This window comes from Ostrea edulis, chromosome 7 (assembly GCF_947568905.1).
Source record: "Ostrea edulis chromosome 7, xbOstEdul1.1, whole genome shotgun sequence".
Classification (NCBI taxonomy): domain Eukaryota; kingdom Metazoa; phylum Mollusca; class Bivalvia; order Ostreida; family Ostreidae; genus Ostrea; species Ostrea edulis.
This window is the reverse complement of record NC_079170.1, coordinates 6,629,962-6,653,839: the sequence shown is the minus strand read 5'-3', so window position 1 is coordinate 6,653,839 and position 23,878 is coordinate 6,629,962. Positions and strand designations below refer to the sequence as shown.

Here is a 23,878-nt window from a genome sequence, read left to right as displayed (position 1 = left end):
ATAGTAGTCCCTTGGGGATCTGGGTTAGAATAGGTCCTCAGTACCCCTTGCTTGTCGTAAGAGGCAAATAAATGCAATGATCCATCGGATGAGACCGCACAAACCGAGACTCTGTGTCACAGCAGATATGGCACGATAAAGACACCCCCCCCCCCCCCTCCCTGCTCAAAGATGCACCATGCTATGACAGACACTTCTTTTCGAAGTGTATTTTGTGTTCATTGCATTCTTCATTCCGGTGAATACGTATATACACCACATACATTTTCACTTTATCTCATCATTCATTAACACTTTATCTCATCATTCATTAACACTTTATCTCATCATTCATTAACACTTTATCTCATCATTCATTAACACTTTATCCCATCATTCATTAACACTTTATTAGCACAGACATTGTACAGCGCATAAGAACTAGGTAATCTTGCGCTTTATAAATGAATATAATAATAATAATGATAATAATAATTTCATGTGTATGTCAATAATTCACAAACATCCTTTGTCAGCAGCTTAATCAGAATTTCAATATCTTTGACAATAATAACGTACTGTACATTTACTGATGATATATCTAGGTGGTGGATCTAAGGTTTTGATACGAAAAACGTAACGACATCTCTATACTAGTCTCAAATGTGCAATTATCAATATTTATGAGTCTGTTTTGTATTTCAAATTATTTACCATATCTTCATTCCTTGAAGACGACATTTAAACACGTTTTTTCGCATCTGTATGATTATAGCAAGGATAGCGTCGGTGCACTAGATTTACCGACATCCCCCGTTTTTAAATAGGACGGTTTGATATGTTAGAGTGCAGCCACAGTTTATCGGGATATCTGTGTCTAATTCATTATGTTTACAATACTATCTTGTTCAAATATCAACTGTACAATATAGGCCAAAAACCGTCAACAATGGATGGATCCATCCGATTAATGTGGCTGTTAGGCTTATTGATTTCGGTAAGATTAAACGTCTTGGAAGAATCTCCATGAAATTTTAAATAACTGCCTTGTCACTAGAAAAACGATCTGCCGTTGGCACATAATGAAAATTGTTATGAATCATTCATATTCTTCAGAAATCATATCAACTGGTATAAATAAATTTGTTCGTTTTTCATAAATATACGATGTTCTAGTGGCACTTTGAAAAAAGTTTGAAATCCTGGCAAGAATAGTCTAACTATTGACTAGGAAAAAAATCATGTTGAAGATATCATATTTGGAAACATGCCGTGTGCATTTCACTCTCATTTGTTCCATGTCTACTGGTGCGCGTGCGGGGTTGCTCTAACAATCTTAACTATCTAGTGACTGGGCTTCAGATGATCTAATGATGGGTGGATGTTTTTCGCCACACTCAACAATTTTTCAGTTATCTGGTGGCGCCCAGTTTTTATTGGTGGAAGAGAGAACCCAGATACAATGTACCTGGGAAGAGACCACCGACCTTCCGAAAGTAAACTGGGAAACTTTCTCACTTACCGGCGCGAGCAGGATTCGAACCCGCGCCGACAGAGGTGAGAGGCTGTGTGATGTTGAGCGCGATACTCTAACCATTCGGCCACGGGGGCTCCCAGATGATCTACTGAATGTATTCAGATATCTTGTGTCGCTGAAATATACAACAGAGGACACTTACCCCCGGTCCAATCTTTAGTAATTAAGGGGTCCAAGTTTGCCGTACTATTAATTTGGTATTCTTTGCAAGATTTATGAGATTGATCACTGTTATCTTAAACTTTTCATTCACTATTTCCAAATAGTCTATTGTTTTAAAAAATATAAATTATGTGAAAATGTACAGTTGTCATGCTCTTAATTGTGTATTCTTAATGGGAATTATGAGACTAATCACCATTCGCTATCTCTCTTTTCATCGAATCATCTGTCGTACCAAATTCCAGACTCTAAAATATGCAAGTGAAAAGTTACTTAGTGAAAATGGTTGTTTAAAGATAAAATAGAAATATCTTAAATATGAATATTTTAATTCTATACCAGGGATCCTGAGAATTGGTATTTCCCTATTGGCAAAATCAGTTTTTACACTATGAAGAAAGGTTAAGCAATACCAAACATAATTTTTGAAAGCCCAGGTAAGATTCGCGTAAACGTTCACCCACAACATTCCACTTGCAGCTCTCTATCTAAAAATGTCAACGTGGACAGATGATTTCTTCATCGATTTTAAATTCATGATGTAACTCATATATAGACATAATAAAATATACATTAAAATATTTTTCATAACTTTCATTCTTTGGTACTACTAATTTGAGATCTTGACACAGACCCTGAGTCGTACTACTACACCAAATGAACCGTTCCGGTTCTCGACTAGAATTGTTCCGTTCTCACACCAAACCGTTCTTTCAAACATTCAGCATTGTGTTCCCAGGCGTAAGCCCTCCATTCCCAGAACTAACTGTTCCGTTCTCATCTAAAACCGTTCGTTCTCGATAAAGCGTTTGTTCCCCAAACCGTCCGTTCCTGCAAGGTAATTCGGAACTCGTCTGCCATTATCTAGTTATTGCACATGTAGATAAAAAGGCGTTGATGAAAAGAACGAAAACATGTGTAGTAGGGGATTTCATTCCGGATCGGGTCGCATTGGGATTTCAAAACAAACAAAACTGCTCAGTGTACGTGCGTTTAAGTCTTAGATTGATAAAATAAAAAAAATAAAAATCACGTTTTGGCGTAATTGTTGAAAAATTGAAATGAATTTACTTATTATGATTGAAAAAGAACATTTAATTTATATAAACTGAATTCTCACTTTCCTTCAATGAACGTTCTATATGATAGATATAGAACATCATATCTGTATAATTTTCAATTTCAAATCATTTTGAGTACATGATTCGTCGTGTACATCGTGCATTGATCCGTCAATATATGTTGACTTTATTATTTACTAGGAGCATGTTAGATTAATGATATTGAGAAAATAAACTAAATCTTGATATTTACAGACCAAATAGTAGCAACATAAAAAGGGGGTGATTTTTTTTCATGATCAGAACACATCTTCACACCCATAGTTTAACAAATATCGTACACTCCAATATCTTGGACAAAGTAAGTCGTCAATGAAAACATCATATCTCAATATACTATCGCTGTTTACATCCACTTCTACTAGGCCTACAAGATTCATTTGAAGGTTGTAATATTACATATACCGGGGATTGTTATTTTAAGAAATATACGTGTATAATTTAAGACCGATAAATAGACTTTAACACAGTTTAACGTTCTATATATCGAACCACGATTGAATTTCCAATAAATAGAGAAATACAAGAAGAAACTGACATCTTTGTAAACAATCTGCAGTAATATTACTGATAATTATTTCAAAATTATGTCAAGAACCTGCTGACATTTCAGAGTTATACGGTAACAATTTTATCAAAATCGGACTTGAAATGACCCAAATAAGGAGATTAAAAATGTCCTACATGCATGTGAACAAAAGTACATAAGCAATTATTCTATGCAGTCTTAAGTCACGTATACAAAAAACTCTGCACCATATTTCAATTTATTTTCACACAACTTTCCATTTTTTCTTTAAAATGGTAATATTTTCAAATCAATCATTTGGTAAAATTCAATCCCTTGTCACTTTCATTTTCTGTCTTTATTGATCCCTCTCCATCGACATGTTTTGGGCATTTCACCCAATCATTATGCCCTTGAGCGGGGGATGTAAATTCTCTATATTACCTTGTTTAGTTTGAACTGCACTCTGTGTATCAGAAACGCCCACGATGTTTAACTTAATATTTAACGAATCAAATTTTTCATAAGTATTAACCGCTGTGAATCTCCATAAAACATCAATACTGTAATTGAATCTACTCTTTTTAAAGGTTTTGATATGGATAAAAGAATAGTATTTCATAGACTTGTATTCTTTGAGTGTGAAATAAAGATAATATTTCAGCAAATTTGACTAGAAAGAGGATTGTGAATATACATATTTCCGTTTTTTAAATCCTGAGGATTGTTCCGGCTGTTTTATTTAGGCTAATTCATATTTAGGGATGGGATCTTCACAAGCAAAGTAGGAAAGCTATTTTTCATCAGTATCTAACGAAAAGGATTTTAAACAAGATGTAAATTTAGGTTCGCATAGATTTATTGAGAAATGAATTTCACAAGAGTCGTTGCTTTTTCGTGACATCATGCTTTGTTCTTGCAGTCTAAATTTAGCTTCGACTGTCCATTGAATTAATTTAATGCTGTATAAGCATACATCCATATTTGGTTTACCGTGTGTCCCAGTCTTGGGTGTACCAACAATTTAGTTCAGTGTACAAACGACTGTGTTCCAGATGACTAAGTGGACATTAGTCTCATACTGTTGGAGCCAAAGGGGGGGGGGGGGGCTTTAGGTCTGCACTGCACTCTGTCCATCCGTCTGTCTGTTAGTCCGGTAAAGTAGTTTTCCACACATGCATAATGTTTTCGTCAAGCTTGCAGATATTCATTTGATATTTGGTACATTAATTTACTATGACAAGTGACAGATCAAGTTCCAGTTTTGTTTCGATTCATTGTTTATTCTCTGAGTTATGGACCTTGGGCTTAGAAAATAAATGCCAGTACTCAATTTTCGGCACTTTTTTCGTCATGCTTGCAGATATTCATTTGATTTTTGTTACATTAATTTACCATGACAAGTGACAGATCAAATTTTGTTTATTCTCTGAGCTATGTTTTCGTCATGCTTGCAGATATTCGTGTGATGTATAGTGCATTCATGACAAGTGACAGATGAAGTTAGAAATTCGTTTCAGTCCATTGATTTTTTTGGGGGGGGGGGGGGGGGGGGGGGGGGCAAATTATGGCGTTTGGACCTTATAAATTAACACAAATACTTTGTTTTTTGTACTTTTTGTAATGCTCACCGATATTCATATTTTGTACATTGTACATTTTGTCTCCTTGATATCCAGAAATGGAGGATAAAATGCATTTTCGATATATGACCAACAACTTAGCTCCACTCTGAGGCCTGAACCCAGAACCCAGAACCCAGGGCTCATGCATTTCACAGTTTTGTTATAGGGCTCACTGCCAATAGTTTGACTGCTTGATTGGATTTCTCGAAAAAATCTCAGACTTAAGTTTGAATTTTCAAATGAAAAGCTGTTTTTTGTAAAATAGATTGTTATAACAAAAGCATTTGCGTTTAACATGAACTTAATATGCCTTACGGCGTGACCATGTTTGAGAAGAAGCAAAAAGTATTGGCATTTAATTCCAGGACAAAAAATATTCGAAAGTTAGCACCTAACATGTGAGGACAGAGCTCAATCAATGCATCCTAACACATTGTTGCACAACTTTAGACAATGGCCTACATTTCTCATAACGCTATGCGAGTTATTTCCCCCTGATTACAGAGGGCGCGCAGCAAATTGCGGTCCTTAGTTAACGGCGTCATAAGGAATAAATAGAAGATTTACAATTTTTGATCGCAATCAATTGCCAGTTAAGGAATTTTTCTAATAATTAAGTGTAATGACTTTAAAAATAGTATAATTGAACATAATATTTAATCAGTGGCGGATCCAGGAATTTCATAACGGGGGGGGGGGGGGGGGGGGGGAGGGGGGGGGGGGGGCAGTAGAAGGCTGGGGTTGCCTTGAAGCTTTGCACTGGTGGGGGTTTCAGGGGGCGAAGCCCCCGGAAGCTAACGAAATTGTGCCAATAAGAGAGTGGGCTCTTCTTCATTTAGATAATGAACATATAACGTCTACATTCGTATGTTTTGCTCTGAAAAAAATTCAAACGGGGGGTGGGGGTGGGAGTGGGGGCGCCGGCGCTGGATCCGCCTTTGATTTTAGTCACTAATTACATTATATGTGTCCCTTGTGTTGTTTTCTCGCAAGCAATGTATGGTCATGATGTAACAAAATAGGTAGATATTAACTAGTCCTCGATTTCTTTAGATCAGAATCATGATGTCCTTAGTAATATCTGCAATTCTTCATTATGAATTTTTATCAATGTTTTCGACAACCAAAACACAAAAGAACATGCAATACGATATGCCTAAAAACACATGTAAAACCAACGCATACAGTATGTACATTATCAATTTATCATTTCACACTGAACAAAACTACTTGTTGCTAAATGTACACTAGGTGCCAATAAATAAAGCATTCTAATAATCTCGAATTGGTATCTCTAATGTAATATTTTTGTTAAAATATTTTTTTCGCGTGTGATTTGATTTTTTGAAAGTTAGATTTTGTGTACATCGACTTACACCTCTTAATGCACTTCAATTACTCAAATGAGCACAAAAACAATTTTCAGGCTCCTAGCAACAATAGTAGCCTCCTCTTACTGTTACTTGGTTATTTTTACATGCAGAGATAGATCTATAGTCAGCTGCCACCCCCCCCCTTAAAAAACATTGTCGTGAATGGTAGTGGAAATGTATAACCGATGAATGGAACTGAAAGATCAACTCTTGCCGTCTTCCTTCTCGAGCTTTGGATTATTTTTTTTTAATTGACTTGTCAAGAAATTCTAGGCAATATTATGAAATCAACTTCTCTCTCTCACCCCCCCCCCCCCTTTATAAACGATGCCACGTGCCTGATTGTATCACATGCTTTCATTGTGTTTTTAATTCTAGGTGTCTGTTGTTTTTAAAACAGATGACTATTGAAATATCCTCGGTATTAATTGTATCATTTGGACAGAAATAAACGTCAAATACACCTATATCCCCCCCCCCCCCCCTTCAACTCTACAATTTGACAAAGTGCATACTTTAAAAAGTTTTCTCCATAAAATCCAGGAAATTAAACCTTGTTTTTTGTCATAGATATATTACAACCTGTTAGAACTTGGCACACTAAAGAATTTGATAACGTAAGTTTTAGTATACACTATTTGTTAATACTATTTATGTGAAACTTAGGACCTCAATCGTTAGCGCGCCCCCAGCTTCCGGTGTAAGGGGAGTAACTGCAAAAATGTAGGCCTATTTATTGAATGGGGGAAATATAGCGTATTTGATGTACACAGTTTATCTAGCGTCGGTGTAGTTTTACAAACATGGGAAACATGGTACGTTAATCGAGGAGTGATTATATATGATTAAGAAAATATGGTTTACATGTTTTGAACGGATTTAATGTAACATCTTAGAAGGACGTGAGCTTGGGCAGTCGATATTCAAAATGGAAAAATACAGGTCCTCGCGCTTGCATTTGAATATACGCCATTTTGACAAACATTTTCAGTTTCCATAATTATGTTTTGAATTAAAGCTATTATATTACGTGGTACGATGACACAGTTTGAAATTTGACCTATGTTTTCTTTAGGGTATAAATGCAAAAACCACCTTTTTCATCCATGTTGATGAAGTTAAAAATCCCGGAAACTTTCTACATGGAGGAGGGTGTTGCCAGGGAATAAACAACAACACGTCATGTGCGGACCTCTGCAAACCTCTACTCAAGATATGTCTCAAGTTGGTATTGCACACACGTAGAAGTACATATATGAAAGGTGAAGGTAAACAACAGTCTTATCAGCCGTGTTTGATGTGTCTTCCTGAATGAAACAATTTAACTCTATAGTACAAAGCCTACCACGGTCTTTTAGACATTTGTGAAATCTTGACGGATAGCTTGATATTTCAAGCAAATATTTCTTTTGAAGGACAAGATACGGTTTTAACAAAAATCTGCCCAGTGAAGAAAATTCACCAAAATACTAAATCTAGTATTTGCGAATGTGCCATTTATGAATATGACCATTGTTATTCTTTATCTAGCATAGTAGTTGTAATATATTCAACGGAAAACTCTATATTAAACTGACGACGTCACCAACTTTGACGTTAATTTTGACGCAATAAACAATACGAGAGTTCTTTCCAAGCGATCTTCTAAGTAGGAAAATAAAAACTGTATCACACATAGAAGTATCATGTTTCTTATAAATGCGAAGTTATTGGTTTTTGTACTGACTTGAATGGGTATTAAATGGAAATTGAATGAAATGGAAATTAAAACCACACCTGATATGTCACAGAGGGGTAAAAGTTGCAGGTATTCACGGAAAGCTTTTCTGGTGCAGAAATATAATGGTCCGAACACCAAATAGAAACATTTATATACAGGTAACATATGTCTCCAAATTTCTTTATTGTGGCAGATTTTAAGAAAAATTATTTTGATATTTGTTAGTCTTGCGTACATTCAAAAAAAAATAATAACGACATCAAAGGTAGCTCACATTCAAATCACTGAATTTTATACGAAGTTTGGGTTATCATCAATGCCCTTACTTTATTTGATTCTGTATTACGCATGCGCATAGATGAGTTGATTTCCATATGCTTTTCAGAGTTACCATGAGTTACTCTTTTAGAAATTTGACAGGAAAATATCTTCAGCACAAAATAATCTTCCTCCATAAAGTCCGGGTAGAATTTGGCTTCTTTATGCAATTGGTTCCATGAAAACTGGGAATTTCTGTATTTACATATACATATTGATCATTGTTCGTTATCTTCACCTTTCATATAGAGATTGATCACTGTTCGTTGTTTTCACCTTTCATATATAACCATAACTTCATATGATAAAGAAATGTTGAACAATGAATGCATCACGTGTATTTATGTGTCATCATTGTAGAGATTCCGCAAACCACTGTCTTGACGATGTAACATCGACACTTCACATGCCCATGAATGACGTCATTTACGGCTCGGTGATTGGAAACACTACCAACCCTCTCATTTTGGAAGTCGACAGTTGGGTAAATAACCAGCAACCCAGTGGCGCTTTATACTTGGTTCAATAGTCATCTTCCTATGGGGGTTATGTATTTATAAATTTAATAAACGCATCCCCAATGGCGCTTTGCACTTAGTTCAACAATCAGTTGGTTTTGTATAAAAGAGGTCGTAAGTTAGAACCTGCCTTGGCTGTTTCAAACATAAGACCTAAAGATAGGTAGTGACTGATCCTTAAGCAAAATTCTCGTATTTCAAGTTAGAGTCGTAGGGTTTTGCATAAGATCTTAAACATCAAAATCGCGTGTTACGGTAGGCGTTGGTATGATGAAGAATGCTCACAACTACAGCTCTAATTGCCATACATACGTCTCAATTTGTGGCGTTTCTCCTACAGCTAATATTTCAATAAAATCTCCACATGAGTTCAAAAATCTCATCTTTAATTATGTTACGTATTTAGTTAACAAACCACCCTCTTAATAATGTTACGCATTTAATTTACAAATCACATCCTTAATGATGTTAGTATTTAGTTCACAAATCACATCCTTAATGATGTTAGTATTTAGTTCACAAATCACATCCTTAATGATGTTACGTATTTAGTTCACAAATCACCTCATTTGGATTGTATCATTAGTTCAATTTCAACCTTCCCATTAGGGGTATTGTACTTCCGTCAACAACCACTTTCCCATTAGGAGTATTGTACTTCCTTCAATAACAACCTTCCCATTAGAGTTATTGCACTTTCTTTGATAAACAACTTCCTACTGAATTATCTATTTAGTCCGATATCTACCTCAAATCGAGCTAAGTGATCAGTTTTGTCAGTAAATATTTGTTTCCCAGCAAACATGTGACCAATCAGGAAATACTGTTGAATGTATGGATCTATTATACTTTGCATATCACAAGGGTATTATCGTTATGGGATACTTTCGGAAGGTCGGTGGTCTCCTCCCAGGCACATTGTATCTGGGTTCTCTCTTCCGCTAATAAAAAACAGGGCGTAACCAGATAACTGAAAAATTGTTGAGTGTGGCGGAAAACATCAATCAATCAATCGTTATGAGAAAAAGAAGTTATGAAAAGCGATTGCCCTCTTCGTATCATGATTACAGTTATCTGATTGGCAGTTACATGAAAAGGTATACACACATCGGAACGACTTTATCTAAAAATAAATAACGTTGATGACAATATTTGGAATCTATGTATTTATGTATTTACATGGATTTACACGATCTAAATGCATGGATGTACTGTTTTGATTATCAAATATTTGTATTTGCATGTAAAAGGGCGTTGAAGAGATTTTTCGTTGTTTAGTATGTAGCGTACGCGTATTCAACTTTAACGTTAAATGTAAAACTTATACGGTGCCAATATTGATGCACCAGATGCGCATTTCGACAAATAATGTCTCTTCCGTGATGCTCAAGCCGGAATTTTGGAACTTCGAAATAACGATAAACTTGCAAGAGCTAAAAGGAAAACTAGAGTGCCAAAAACTGGAGCCAAATTCGTCCAAGGATTAGAGCTATGCACGAGAGGGATAATCCTTAATTTTGAAATGAATTTCTAAATTGTATCCCAGCAATTAAATATACATCCGTATTTTCAAACTAGTAACGAAGTACTTAGCTACTGGGCTGTAGAGACCCTCGGGGACTAACAGTCCACCAGCAGAGGCATCGACCCAGGGCTCGTAATGTAAAACTTATACGGTACCAATTGTGAAATTTTAGGCTCCAAAGATTACTGCGTGGTCTAAAAAATTCCCACCTCCTACACGTCAGACCTCCATATTATTTATCATTTCGTTTCTTTTGAATAAGTGCTTGTTTTGTTTGCACTGCACTATTTTATTATTTGGTACCCCCATCTTCCGCTGCATTGTTGTAATTGTACTTTGATTGTTAATTTCATTCGAAAATTTTAATGACTGCTCATTACACATGCTACAAATTTATTAGCAGCATAGTAGAACAGCTATAATTGTATTCAGCCAAAGATACTGAAACTCATTTTATGTTAAATTTTAACGAACATAGTGTTATTTGTCTATTCTATGACATTTTTACAAAAGAAATCAACGCCCCAATGCGTTATCGATTTAACAAAATACCATAGATCTATGTGTATATGTAGTAAATATAAAATATGCATGTAATATAGTAGGGGCATGGATTTGTTATCAGTGTATATTTTCCTCGATACAGGATAGAGACCGCGATCGAATTTCTGTAGAAGTTTATGACTTACAAACATCGGGCCAGCCACTATTGTTTACAACAAATGTCCTTGATCAGAACTTGGTTATCGGCGAAGACATTTTGTCCCAATACTGGAGACAGAAGAAATTAGAATCTAATTATTTTTCGGATAAAACTACGTTCAGGTATGTATGGACTGACTGTATTGTGAAATCAAGTTTAGGAGATAACGATCCTTTTGGTACTTGAAATTTTCTTTAGAGAAAAAAAAATGGAATATTTATTTGTTTGATTCATTTAAATCAAATTCATTTATGTTTTCACCTCTTTCAAATTAGTGCATATTTTAAAATTGATTTTCTGATGAGTATTTTATTTCATAAGCATCCAGTTAACTTACAAGGCTTACTGCTCGGAGGGATACTATGGACCAAAATGTTCCGAACATTGTTTTGGTAATCCGAAGAAGTGTGTCGTGAATGGGAACACTTATTGTAAAATGGGTGAGCTGTTACAATGCGTTCTCATATCTTATTGAAAGAAATACAAAGCACAAACATAGGAAAATATATCTCGTTTCCGCAAATTTCAGGTTGGAATGGACCGAATTGTGATCAAGATGTAAACGAATGTTCCATACCAACATTTTGTGGACATGGGAATTGTTCAAACACAGTTGGTAGTTTTCATTGCGCATGCCCATCGTCCGTGTATGGCATTAAGTGTCAACTGGATGAGGATGAATGCTTAGTCAAGTCTTGCAATGGTGGCGTTTGTGTGAACACTATTGGAAATTATAAGTGTTTGTGCAAACACGGGTTAACTGGACAAAATTGTGAAATGTTGACTTCCAAGTCCTGTAGTTCTCGAACATGTCATGGACATGGAATATGCCATATTGTAGATGGACATGCCGTTTGCACATGTAATAAAGGGCACATGGGACCGGATTGCACTTTAAAGGATTTTTGTGCTGTCAACATGTGTAAAAATGGGGCGACGTGTTCATCTCATGACCATACTTACAAATGCCACTGTCCCAAAGGATATACCGGTAGAGACTGTGAAATTGTAGACTATTGTTTTTATAAACCTTGTGCCAATTCGGGTAATTGTACCAACACTGGAGTGGATTATATGTGCTCTTGCACAGATGCTTTTATGGGGAAGAATTGTGATGTTCAAAATCCTTGCTTCGGAGAGACATGCAGTAGTCATGGAACCTGTAACGCAACACAGAATGGATACCATTGCAGTTGTAATGCAGGATTTATTGGAACAAATTGCGAAAAAATAGATTACTGCTTCCAACAATCGTGCAATGATCATGGCTTTTGTCAGAGGAATGATTCAGATTATACATGTATATGTGAATTGGGCTATGAAGGAAAACGTTGTGAATATCTCAACTACTGTCAATTTAACCCCTGTAAAAATGGAGTATGTTGGAAAAATGAAACAGGGTTCAGTTGCACTTGTAACGATGGATTCGTGGGTAAAAGCTGCAGCGAGATTGACCACTGTTATAATCAGACTTGTTCCTACAGAGGCACGTGTCTAAACAACAGAGATGATCACATCTGCAGTTGTCAGGATGGATATTACGGGACAAACTGTGAGTTGGTCAATTATTGCAAGTCCAATCCATGCATGCACGGTCTTTGCACTTCCAATGGAGCAATGTTTACCTGCACTTGTGACGATGGCTTCTCTGGTAAAATATGTGAACTTGTTGACTACTGTTTCCACCAAAATTGTTCTTTCAACGGCCGCTGTGTGAATAACTTATACAATCACACATGTACTTGTGACGATGGATTCCTTGGAGAAAATTGCGAGACGAAAGATGTGTGTTTTGGACAAATATGTAGCGGTCACGGAATATGCCACAGGGTAATAGAAACAAATTATCAAGACTTTACATGTAAATGCGATCCTGGGTGGTCGGGTTCTGTGTGTCAGTCGTATAATTTTTGCCATAATATAACTTGCTCTAATCATGGAAAATGCTTCACGGGAAATAATGATTTTGTCTGTGTGTGCGATTCTGGTTTCACCGGAAAAGTTTGTGAATCTACTCAGTTTTGCAAATCTTCATCCTGCATTGCTCCACATATATGTAAAGAAAATGTGAAGGGTTATACTTGTGGATGTCCATACGGGTTAGCAGGAAACAACTGTGACCGAATCGACCACTGCTTGAAGCATCCATGCGGGGATCACGGTTCTTGTGAAGATACAGATGTTGGATATAACTGCTCTTGTAACTCTGGGTGGACAGGTGTTTTATGTACAGAAGTTGATTACTGTGTAAATGTCCCATGTCAGAATGGAGCTCTATGCATCAATGATTTACATAATTACACGTGCGATTGCAAGGAAGGGTTTTACGGCCAGTTGTGTGAAAATGTAAATTTTTGCTACAATAACCCATGCATTAATAACGGGTCGTGCTTAAATCATGCAAAAACGTATACATGTGCATGCCCCATTGAGTGGACAGGACATCTCTGTGAAAAAGAAAATTATTGTGTCACTTCTAAGCCATGTGGCGATCATGCAAATTGCTTCCAAGTTGAGTCACAAGTTCTCTGTTCTTGTTTAGCTGGCTGGATGGGGGAAAATTGTACAATCAAAGACTACTGTCATGATGATCCATGTGGTCCCTCGGGTGGTTGTCAGAATTTAGCAAATTCTTATTCTTGTCAATGCGACCCACAGTGGACAGGGAAAAACTGTGAAACGTATGCTTGTGAAAACAATACGTGTCTTCATGGATATTGTCGTGCCGCTGTAGATACCCTTTACTCTTGTGACTGTGATCCAGGTTGGGTTGGTCATGATTGTGATATTGTAGATCCCTGTAAATATGTCACCTGTGAAAATGGCGGGAAATGTGAAGTATCCTTATCGACTACACAATCAAATTTAAATTCCTCTTTAGTTGGGCAGCAGAATATTGAGAATTCAACGGCATCGTGCAAATGTCCAAATGGCTGGGAAGGAAATACATGTCAGATAGATATCGATGAGTGTCAGAGAGAAAATGCTTGTCATAGACATGGTTCATGTACCAATACGGTGGGCGGATACAGTTGCAGCTGTAAACAAGGTTTCACTGGTGTGGAATGTGAAGTAAACATTAACGAATGTTCATCTAATCCATGCCGAAATAACGCGACATGCATTGATGACATAAACGGTTACACTTGCTCGTGTTCTTCGTTTTTCTTTGGGGAACTGTGCGAAAAAGATGTTGATGAGTGTCAGTATTATGTATGCGGGTCTCAAGGTAGTTGTGTCAATACATACGGTGATTATAAATGCATGTGTGCGCCGAGCTGGGAAGGACGTCACTGTGAAAAGCATATCAAATCATGTACTCTTGATCCATGTAAGAATAATGCAACATGTTACGATGTAGAAAACACGTTCTTCTGCACATGCGATAGTCGATATACTGGCCGACACTGTGATATTGATGTAAATGAATGCCAAATTCGTTCCCCTTGCAAAAATGGAGGGTCTTGTATCAATACGAATGGATCCTTCTATTGCTCCTGTCCGAAGGGATGGACTGGGGAATTATGTGACACTGACGTAGATGAATGTATAATCAATCCATGTCCTCATATGACTGCTTGTGTAAACAAAGTTATTGGTTTTGAATGCCAAGATTGTTCCACATTTCAATGCCTCAATGGCGGAAAGTGTGTCAATACAAATCATGGACCGATTTGTAATTGTTCTGACAACTGGGCGGGTGATACCTGTAGTCAAAGAAACTTCTGTAAAGATGATCCGTGTGGATCACTCCAAATATGTATAAATACGAAAAATGCATACACATGTGAGTATCACCCCTGCAGGAGCGCCCCATGTCAGAACAATGGGAGATGTGTTGAAAATGGTATTGGATACTTATGTGAATGTAAATCGGGCTGGATTGGAACACTTTGCGAAGAGAAAAACTATTGTGCTGAGAATTCCTGTGAAAACAACGGAACCTGTCAAAATGGAAATTCCTCCTTTCATTGCATGTGTGCCGACAACTGGTTTGGAAAACGTTGTGAGCTTTATGACTTTTGCTATTCTGATCCCTGTAGAAATGGCGGTATTTGTCAAAACATGCAGGGTACATATTTTTGCAACTGTCCACAAGGTTGGGAGGGGAAAAATTGTGATGTATTTAACCACTGTTATAATTTACCGTGCATGAATAATGGTATCTGTAATAACCACAATTCGACGTACAGCTGTGCTTGTCCAAGGGAATGGAGTGGACTTAACTGTGAAGAATACAACTTCTGTTTTAATTCTCCTTGTCATAACAATGGGTCATGCCAAAATGGAAAAGATTCGTTTCTTTGTTCCTGTCTACCAGGGTATCTAGGGAAAACTTGTAACGTTTTCGACCAGTGTCTCTCTAATCCATGCAAAAACAATGGGACTTGTATGATGAATCAAACCAGTTACGAATGTCGTTGTCACGGCGGTTACATGGGGTCGCAATGTGAGAGTGACCAAAATGAATGTAAGATGGATTTGTGCCCACCAAAGTCATCTTGCTACAATGAGGATGGTGGATACACGTGCATTTGGGAGAGAAGAAGGAGACGGGAAGCTGTTAAACAGAGTAAGCTATCTCATGTTCCAGAAAAATTCTGAATTTTGTTAAGAATTTGATCTACAATATAACTATTTAAATGGATTTTACCACTCCTTGTATACATTGATAAGTATTTCATGTAAGGGAACTAAATCTATTTTCATAATTACTAGGTTTGAAAAGCGGTGTATTGGAGTTTCCATTCTCGACAGACAAGACCGAAATAGAGGCCACTGTTGCTAATGCTAGGCGTCTTCTGGAAGGATCGTACTGCAGATCCGAGACTTCGGTGTTTGAACCGATCTCGCTGACTTCTCAGAGGTAATATGTATTATCTATGGATTATTGGCATGAAATGTTCCGAAATACACGTTCTGATAAAATGCATCAAAAAAGACATACCGTAACCAATGTAAAATTGGAATATTTGCATTCGATACCATTAGTGATAGTTTTCGGAAGGGGAGGCTATAGAAAATTATTGATATCTGACAATAAATATAGTAAAACCTTAAAATATGCAGAGAATTAGTAAACATTTTACTTGTAACACGCAATTTGATTGGCTGAGCAAACTGAAAAAAATGTAATGTACAAATTTAACTTGGTATGGAGACACAACCAAGATGGCACTACTTTTTCTTTTCTAATTTTACATTGAACCATGGAGCACTGTAACGTTGATAGGTCTTTCGAACTAGGCCTATGAAATTGAAAAACAACGAAATCAAATGTGCACTTAGATAAACGTGTTTTCTGACAGTCCCCCCCCCCTATCTTAAAAAGAAAGTAAATTTACATAAAACATTAACGATAAAAATTCAAAAACAAACTCGGATATGTACAACGATGTGAAAGAAAATAACCGGTGTATCAAGTATTCGCAAAATTGATGCTTCATTATGTTTTTACTTGGGGAATTGCTTGATCCGCCTATCGAAACATAAAATGCGTCGTGATCGTCTAACAACAAATGACGTCATGTCTCATCGATTAACATGTGGATCGCTATCTATGAATTGCTTATATAATTTACTGTGTCGGATTTAATTGCCGACGATGCTGCATGCTATGGTAAGCCATGTTGTAGTTTAAATCTTTTATTGAATCGCAAATGATATTTCATTTTCTGGTCCGACATGCGAAGAATCAAGATGGCTTCCTCCACGGTCGTTTGTCGGTATGTTGCTAAGTGAATTCTTGCGCGGTGCAATCAATTTCTATTTACTGTTTACGAAATAAAATTAGAAATGTTTGCATATTTAGTGCTGAAATGAAATCACAAGGAATGGATTTGTTTTCATTGTATACGATATAAATTGGCTTGGGGCAGTTTACGCTTTTTATAAACCGCTTCGCGGTTTTTAAGTAGAAACTGCTCAAAAGCAATTTATATCGTATATAATGAAAAAGAATAACTTCATTCCTTAAATGAAAAACGTTTCAATATACATTGTCTATTTCTAGCACAAGCTTAAAATCGAATCTTCCAAACTGACCTCCCGTGGGGATCCGGGTTAGAATAGATCCTCAGTACCCCTTGCTTGTCGTAAGAGGCGATTAAATGGGGCGGTCCTTCGGATGAGACAGCAAATACTGAGGTGCTGTGTCATAGCAGGTGCGGCACGATAGAGAATCCTTCCTGCTCAAAGGCCGTACGCGCCGAGCGTAGGCGTAAATTTTGCAGCCCTTCACCGGTAATATCGACATCTCCATATCAGTGAAAAATTCACGAGCGCGACGTTAAACAACATATAACCAATCAATCAATCAATCCAACCTGACAACACACAAATTGCTATGTAAATTTATATAGTGAAAAATCAGAGAAGATACAAAAATCATTGTAACGACCATATAACTTGCGAAATGTTGACTTTAAACGAGACTTCTGAAATCCATATACGGTAACATCAAATCATCTGCCAGTAGCCTACCTCGATCTAAAAACTGATCATAAGCAGAAAATGCCCTAACGTTTTTTATTCAGTTGACACATTAACATCATATACAGATGATAATTGGATATTGCTACATAAATATGGGAAATATAAAACTCTAAAATGACTACTTTTCAGGAATGGAAAAATGCACCTTCATTTCCACGCTTGGTGTAAGGAGAAGGGGATTTCATCTGATGATGGCGCGACACCTTCATTCTGATATCTCCATTGTATTTCAACCAATAAAATGAATTTAAAAAATATTGTTTCATTCCATTCTTGTTTAACCCTCGAGTTGTTTCAGATTGGCACTGAGGTAGATACTGAAGGCACAGTAAATATATTGAGTAAAGTAGGAGACAGAGTGTGGTGATGAGTGTGGTGATGAGTGTGGTGCAGATGAGTGTTCGCTTGTTGTAGGGAAGAGATGGGATATCCCCTTTTCTATACAGGCATTTCTTTTTCAATTAATTTAAAGGCACAATGCATCGTGCCATTTGAAGAATAAGGCGGCAAAAATCAAATCTGTTTAGATATCGTTCCCTTTTGTCATGCACATTTTGTTCAAGAATTAAAAATGGGTAAATGATTTTTTTTCAAATTTAGTAACATCGATGTTTATTTTCGCACTCCGGTTATGTGTAGTTTGAGAAGGTCAATTTGTTGACTTTAAAAGGGCAGTTTAGAAATGTGATAAAAATGTGATTAAAATTAAGTGGTGTTATTCTGAATGAAATAAAATACCAATATTGTTATTTCCATCGAATTCATAATAAATGTATAGATACATGAAACATGGTGTGGAAAAAAGTCGATTACCTTGGAAGTAACATTTACAGGTAAATGATGCCAGGGATGATGAAATCACTAAGTCATGAGATAGGGAACGTAGCATCTAGTATATCCCGGAAGGGTTCTGGTCAATAGAGTGTAGTTGAACAGTCGTGTATCCTTCAACTTTATTGCACGCAATTATACCATTAAAATGTACGATACAAAATAGTATATTTTAGATTCTAGATCGATGGTTAAAAGGGAAAATAACGAGCAGTGATCAATCTCAGAATAAATACTATAAAGAATAGAAAATTAAGAGTAGGGCAAACACGGACCCGAGGTGGGATCAGACACTTAATAGGAGTAAGCATCCCCTGTTGACCCAATGGGATATATATTAGGACATTACTTGTAAAGCTATGTATCAGTGGTACAGACCCTGAAGCGTACTACTACACCTCCAAAGCGTTTCGTTTCGTTCCGTGCAAACCGTTCACCGTTTTGTGCAAACCGTTCACCGTTCCGTGCAAGAATCGTTTCGTTTCGTGCAAACCGTTCACCGTTCCGTGCAAAGCGTGCAAACCGTTTCGTGCAAGAAACGTTTCGTGCAGTAGCGTGCAGACCGTTCAAGTCACGCCCCGAGAATCGTGCAAGTCATTCCGCTATAGCGTCCAAGAAAGGTGGACGTAAAATGTCGCTCAGAATTCGATCAGTTATTTTGAATTTAAACAAAGCTGGACTATCCACTGTAAAAATTCGAAACATTCTCGAAAAAAATTATGTTCCACGGTGTGTGTTATTTTCGAATACACACAGCTGCCAAATAATCATGATAAGGGTGGAATTTCAAGAAAAGAAAAAAAAATGTCAATATCCCCTCTCCTGATACTTATATTGTTTTTCAGCATTTTGAGCTAATTCCAACGATACCAAACACTATATATTATTTTTTTTTTTAGAAAACCTGGTTTTGAAATTTTTTCTTTTAGTCTTCTTTGTTCATTAAACTATTCTTAACTTCTATATTTAAATAATGCGTACTTGCAGGCAATTCCTGTTTTGAATGTGAATTAGTATGTTCAGTAAATGAAAAGCATACATGTACAACATGTAATAGGGATATTTAATAATTACCGATGTGCTCTCTCTGTCTCTCTCTCTCTCTGTCGATGATTAACAAATTGGAATTAATTTATTACATAATTAATAGAAGCAAAAATACAAACCGTCGAATGATTTGTTTTTAAAATCCCGAGTTCATTACATTTGACCGAGACTTATGTTCAATGTACTTTGATAGAGGTTTTCATTAAAAAAAAATGTTCATCGAGAGTGTCTGGATAATGTAATGATTTTTGTATAATAAGTATATATACCATGCAAATTCCTAGGTTCTTTGTCACAGTATAACTAAATTACGGTTAGCTAGTCTGGGTTTTGACTTCTTATGAAAAGTGTGAAGTATATTGGGTCGGCGCGATATCAGATCTAGTCTAAAATCACGGGAATCTTGCGCCGACCCAATATATTTCACACTTTCCGCAAAAAGCCAAGCACTTCTTTTGATTTCAAATACACAGATTAACTGACCCCCATTGTCAACTGAACAGTGAATTCCTTGAAAATAAATCATTGGTATTTGGGTTTAATACCGGTGTAATATGTCACATCGCTCAAATACTTTCTCCAAACAAAATACTAATAATCGGGATCGAGATGCCGTAAATCTTCCATAAATTTAATGTTTTCTGGTCAAAATATCGCTAAAAAGAAAGTACTTGTGACAAATATTGTAATGTTTTTTTATAATCATGTTTATTTAAGCGGTATACATACAAATAAACACTTAAAATGCATTAGATTTGGAAATTTTACCAGCGTACTCTAAAGTACTCTAGCGTACTCTGTTTAGGTGTACCCCAGGTCATTGTCATACATCATAGTACCGCTAACCCGACAAACATTTTTTATTTTTTAAAATAAGTTATTGAATGACGGAAGTATGACCAAACTGCAGATTGAACTTTATAGAGCCCCGTGCTAACATTACTTATATTTTTCAATGTATCAGAAGGAGTATATTGCCGGTTAAGTTGGGTAAAATTCTTGACAAGCAATAAGATAACAACAAAAAATGGTGCTTAAATTCTCCGATTACGAAAACCTGTACATGTGTGTGTGTGTGTGTGTGTGTGTGGAGGGGGGGGGGTGTAGTAGTCTGAAACTGTCTCAATTTCCCCTTCCGACTTCAATTTCTTAAATCGCGCAGTGGGTAGGTCGCTACAAGACAAAATCCCTAGCTTTCATATTACACCCTCTCCGATTCTACGTGTCTGTAATCAATATCTAAGGATGTAAAACCTCGGTGTCAAATGCAACTAGTTCATGAAAAAAGACTAATACCAATATAAACAGAAATGACTTAACCATTATTTGCTTTTATTCAAATACGCTATCGATTATTAAAATCTTTAATTGCTATATGAAATCATTTTAAAATTTAGATGCATTAGATCATGAAAGCGAGAGAGAGAGAGAGAGAGCGCGCGCATTGGTAATCATTGATTATAATATTCATAAATGTATGCAGATACTGGAAGTTTAATACGTTCAGTATAAATCTTGAAAGTACAATTTCTTTCTGATTAATTATCCATCCCCTTTCATTGTAAATTTTTTTTTTAATTTCCCATATTGTTTTCTTTACACATTAAGTTTTTCCGCTGGCACGGGTTAGGACTAATGAATGAGCCCCCCCCCCCCCCCCCCCCCCCCCTAAAACGACGATGTTACGTGCTTAGCTGTCTATCTCCCTCTCAGTCAAAAATAAAATAAATACAAGCTATATATACTACAACATCATTGAATTTACTGCATAATTTTTCGATTTAACCTTCATAATGCATGTTTATGCAAGCGGACTATTTAGGCATTTTTTTTCCATCTTCGCTAGCCAAGATTGTTCGTCCACAAAGGCACAGTTGACCCAAAACCCATTGCTAGCGGAGATGAATTTTACCCCGTATTATGTTATAACCGACCAAAACCTAGTACGTTTGTTTTACACCTTTCATTCAGAAAACGCACAAGTTTGTGACTCACTGAATAAACAAGAAAACGTCTGCATTTTTATTTCAATCGTTGTCAGCTGTATACTTTGTGATATTTCAAGACTACATGTACTCAATTCAATTTATTGGATTTCAAAATATAACGACAAAAAGCTGTTATATATATAATAAATGCGTGTAATAAAGTATTTATCAAGTTAGAAAAATCGTGTTATTATTAATGTGGAGTATGGACATTCTAGGTAGGGGAGTACATTTTATTTCATTATTTTCTTAATGAAAGTACGGAGTTTTCTAAAAGTTTGTTTAAAAGTAAAGATATTTTTAATTTTTATTTGTTTTGGTGATAAAATTTTTATTCTTTGCTCACGTATATACATGATTAATATCTGTTTTGTCAATCAATAATCGAACATCAATATATCATCAATAAAATGTTGATACAAAGCACATTTACTGGAGTTCGATAAATCCCATATTTTGTTTGTTTGTATGTTTCTTTTTTTTTCACGCATTCTTCCGTCAATTATTGTATACGAATTAAAAAATCCACTTTCACTTCCTCCCAAAAATGACCAAAGCCTAATAAATGTAAAATGTTAGTGCTTAATTTTACTAGTCATTATTATCAACTGTTTAGTCATAATTAAAGCGTGCAGGCCACGCCTACCGTTTCATGTAAACCATTCACAATCATTTATAGAGCGCGCAAGCCACGCCTACCGTTTCGTGCAGATCGTTCAGGAAACGGGAAGCGTTTTGTGCAAATCGTTCCGTGCAAACCGTTCAGTGCAAGAATCGTTTCGTTCCGTGCAAAGCGTTCAGCGTTCCGTGCAAACCGTTCAGCGTTCCGTGCAAGTATCTAGAAGGAGTAAACATCTCATCTTGCCCGGCCACACAATATTATAATGTTTGCGTTTCAACTCTTTTTGCAATGGTATCTATCTGGCATCAAAATATTGATGCGGTCGTATTCTAATTTGCATACATTTATTCACCAATGATGTCCGTTTTAATATATGAACAACAATACATTGTCTCTTTCGTGAGCATTGCTGAGGTAAATAGGTTGCCGTGTATGTGTTAATGAATAAATTAACATTGATTTCTTTTAATTAAAAAATGAAAATTGTTTTCCAGAAACCTACACAACATTCGTGTCGAAACAATTGTTTATGAAACATTGCCAGTCCTGATAAGCATGTACATGCACGTGTGCATACGCAACCTGAGTTTTTATCACGTGCTACCCTATTACATTCCATTATATCAATAAAGATCACGTCATCAGACAGAGCAGTCTGTGAATCCGAGTCAGACAAACATATATCTGTATATGCACAGGCTCAATTTCCGCTATGTGGCATCGGTCATACATTTATTTCATGAACCATATCATCTTAATTATTTTTTGCCAAAACCATAGTACGTATTTATATCATAAAGCATTATTTTCCAAAAATATATCCCGACAAATAGTTTCGTATGTTGATGACTTTTAACGCAAAAAGGTTTTCTATTTAATTTTTATCTTGTATGGGCGACAGAAGGCCAAAAATACCATGTAAGAGAAAACAAACACTTAAAATTATTTCAATGACCATAAAAACTTAATAAATGAAAGGTGAAGATAACGAACAGTGATCAATCTTATAACTCCTATAAGCAATGCAAAATAGATAGTTGGGCAAACACGGACCCCTGGACACACCAGAGGTGGGATCAGGTGCCTAGGAGGAGTAAGCATCCCCTGTCGACCGGTCACACACGCCATGAACCCTATATCCTAATCAGGTAAATAACATTAAATGTTTAGTCGAAGGAATTGTTTTTACAAGACAAAAATACAAAAAAGCAAACTTAATGACTTGGTAGGTAACGAGCATACGTAAATGCAAAACGAACAACACATGAAAACAAGACAAACCACTTAATACACAGTGAGTGATTTGTTAAGACCATTGGAATTTTATTAAGTGTTTAGTTTTTCTTATTTAGTATTTTTTCGCTTTCCGACACCCATAATCTTGATTTTCACCGATGAAAACATTTTCAGTTCATTATCATTCATCATTATATATCCGTTTCTGATATCTTGAATGATGTTTATTATTATTATGAACCAGAGAATAAAGCTCAGAGTCGTCAGTGGTAGGGCCTGTGTCCCCGAGGTCAAAGACGTTCTAGACGCAACCATCTGCTGTCAAGTAGATGACCACAGTATTTTGGAACGCAAAAGGCGTTACTATGTTTGACTTTTTACCGAAGAGAAGTACAATAACTGGAGTGCGCTAAACTGGGGTGTACTATGCAAACTTGCTAGACTAGATTAGAACCGCCATCCGTGAAAAACGCCGAGGTAAACTCTCCAAAAGTGTTTTGCTGCAATAGGACAACGCGAGAGTCCACATTTTGCAATGGATGCTGTAGAGCGAATCGGGGATGAATTAAT

The 23,878-nt window shown here is 36.4% G+C and overlaps 1 protein-coding gene across 1 annotated transcript; it reads left to right on the top strand.

The window, feature by feature from the left end:
* The first annotated feature begins 891 nt into the window (after positions 1–891).
* Positions 892–17,841, top strand: LOC125653921 (fibropellin-1-like). Its single transcript, XM_048883600.2, has 8 exons — positions 892–976; positions 7,381–7,529; positions 8,704–8,827; positions 11,033–11,211; positions 11,411–11,529; positions 11,619–15,662; positions 15,809–15,956; positions 17,714–17,841. The coding sequence occupies exons 1-8, from the start codon at positions 929–931 to the stop codon at positions 17,796–17,798; spliced, it is 4,896 nt and encodes a 1,631-aa protein (XP_048739557.2). The 5' UTR covers positions 892–928; the 3' UTR covers positions 17,799–17,841.
* Positions 17,842–23,878: the final 6,037 nt, after the last annotated feature.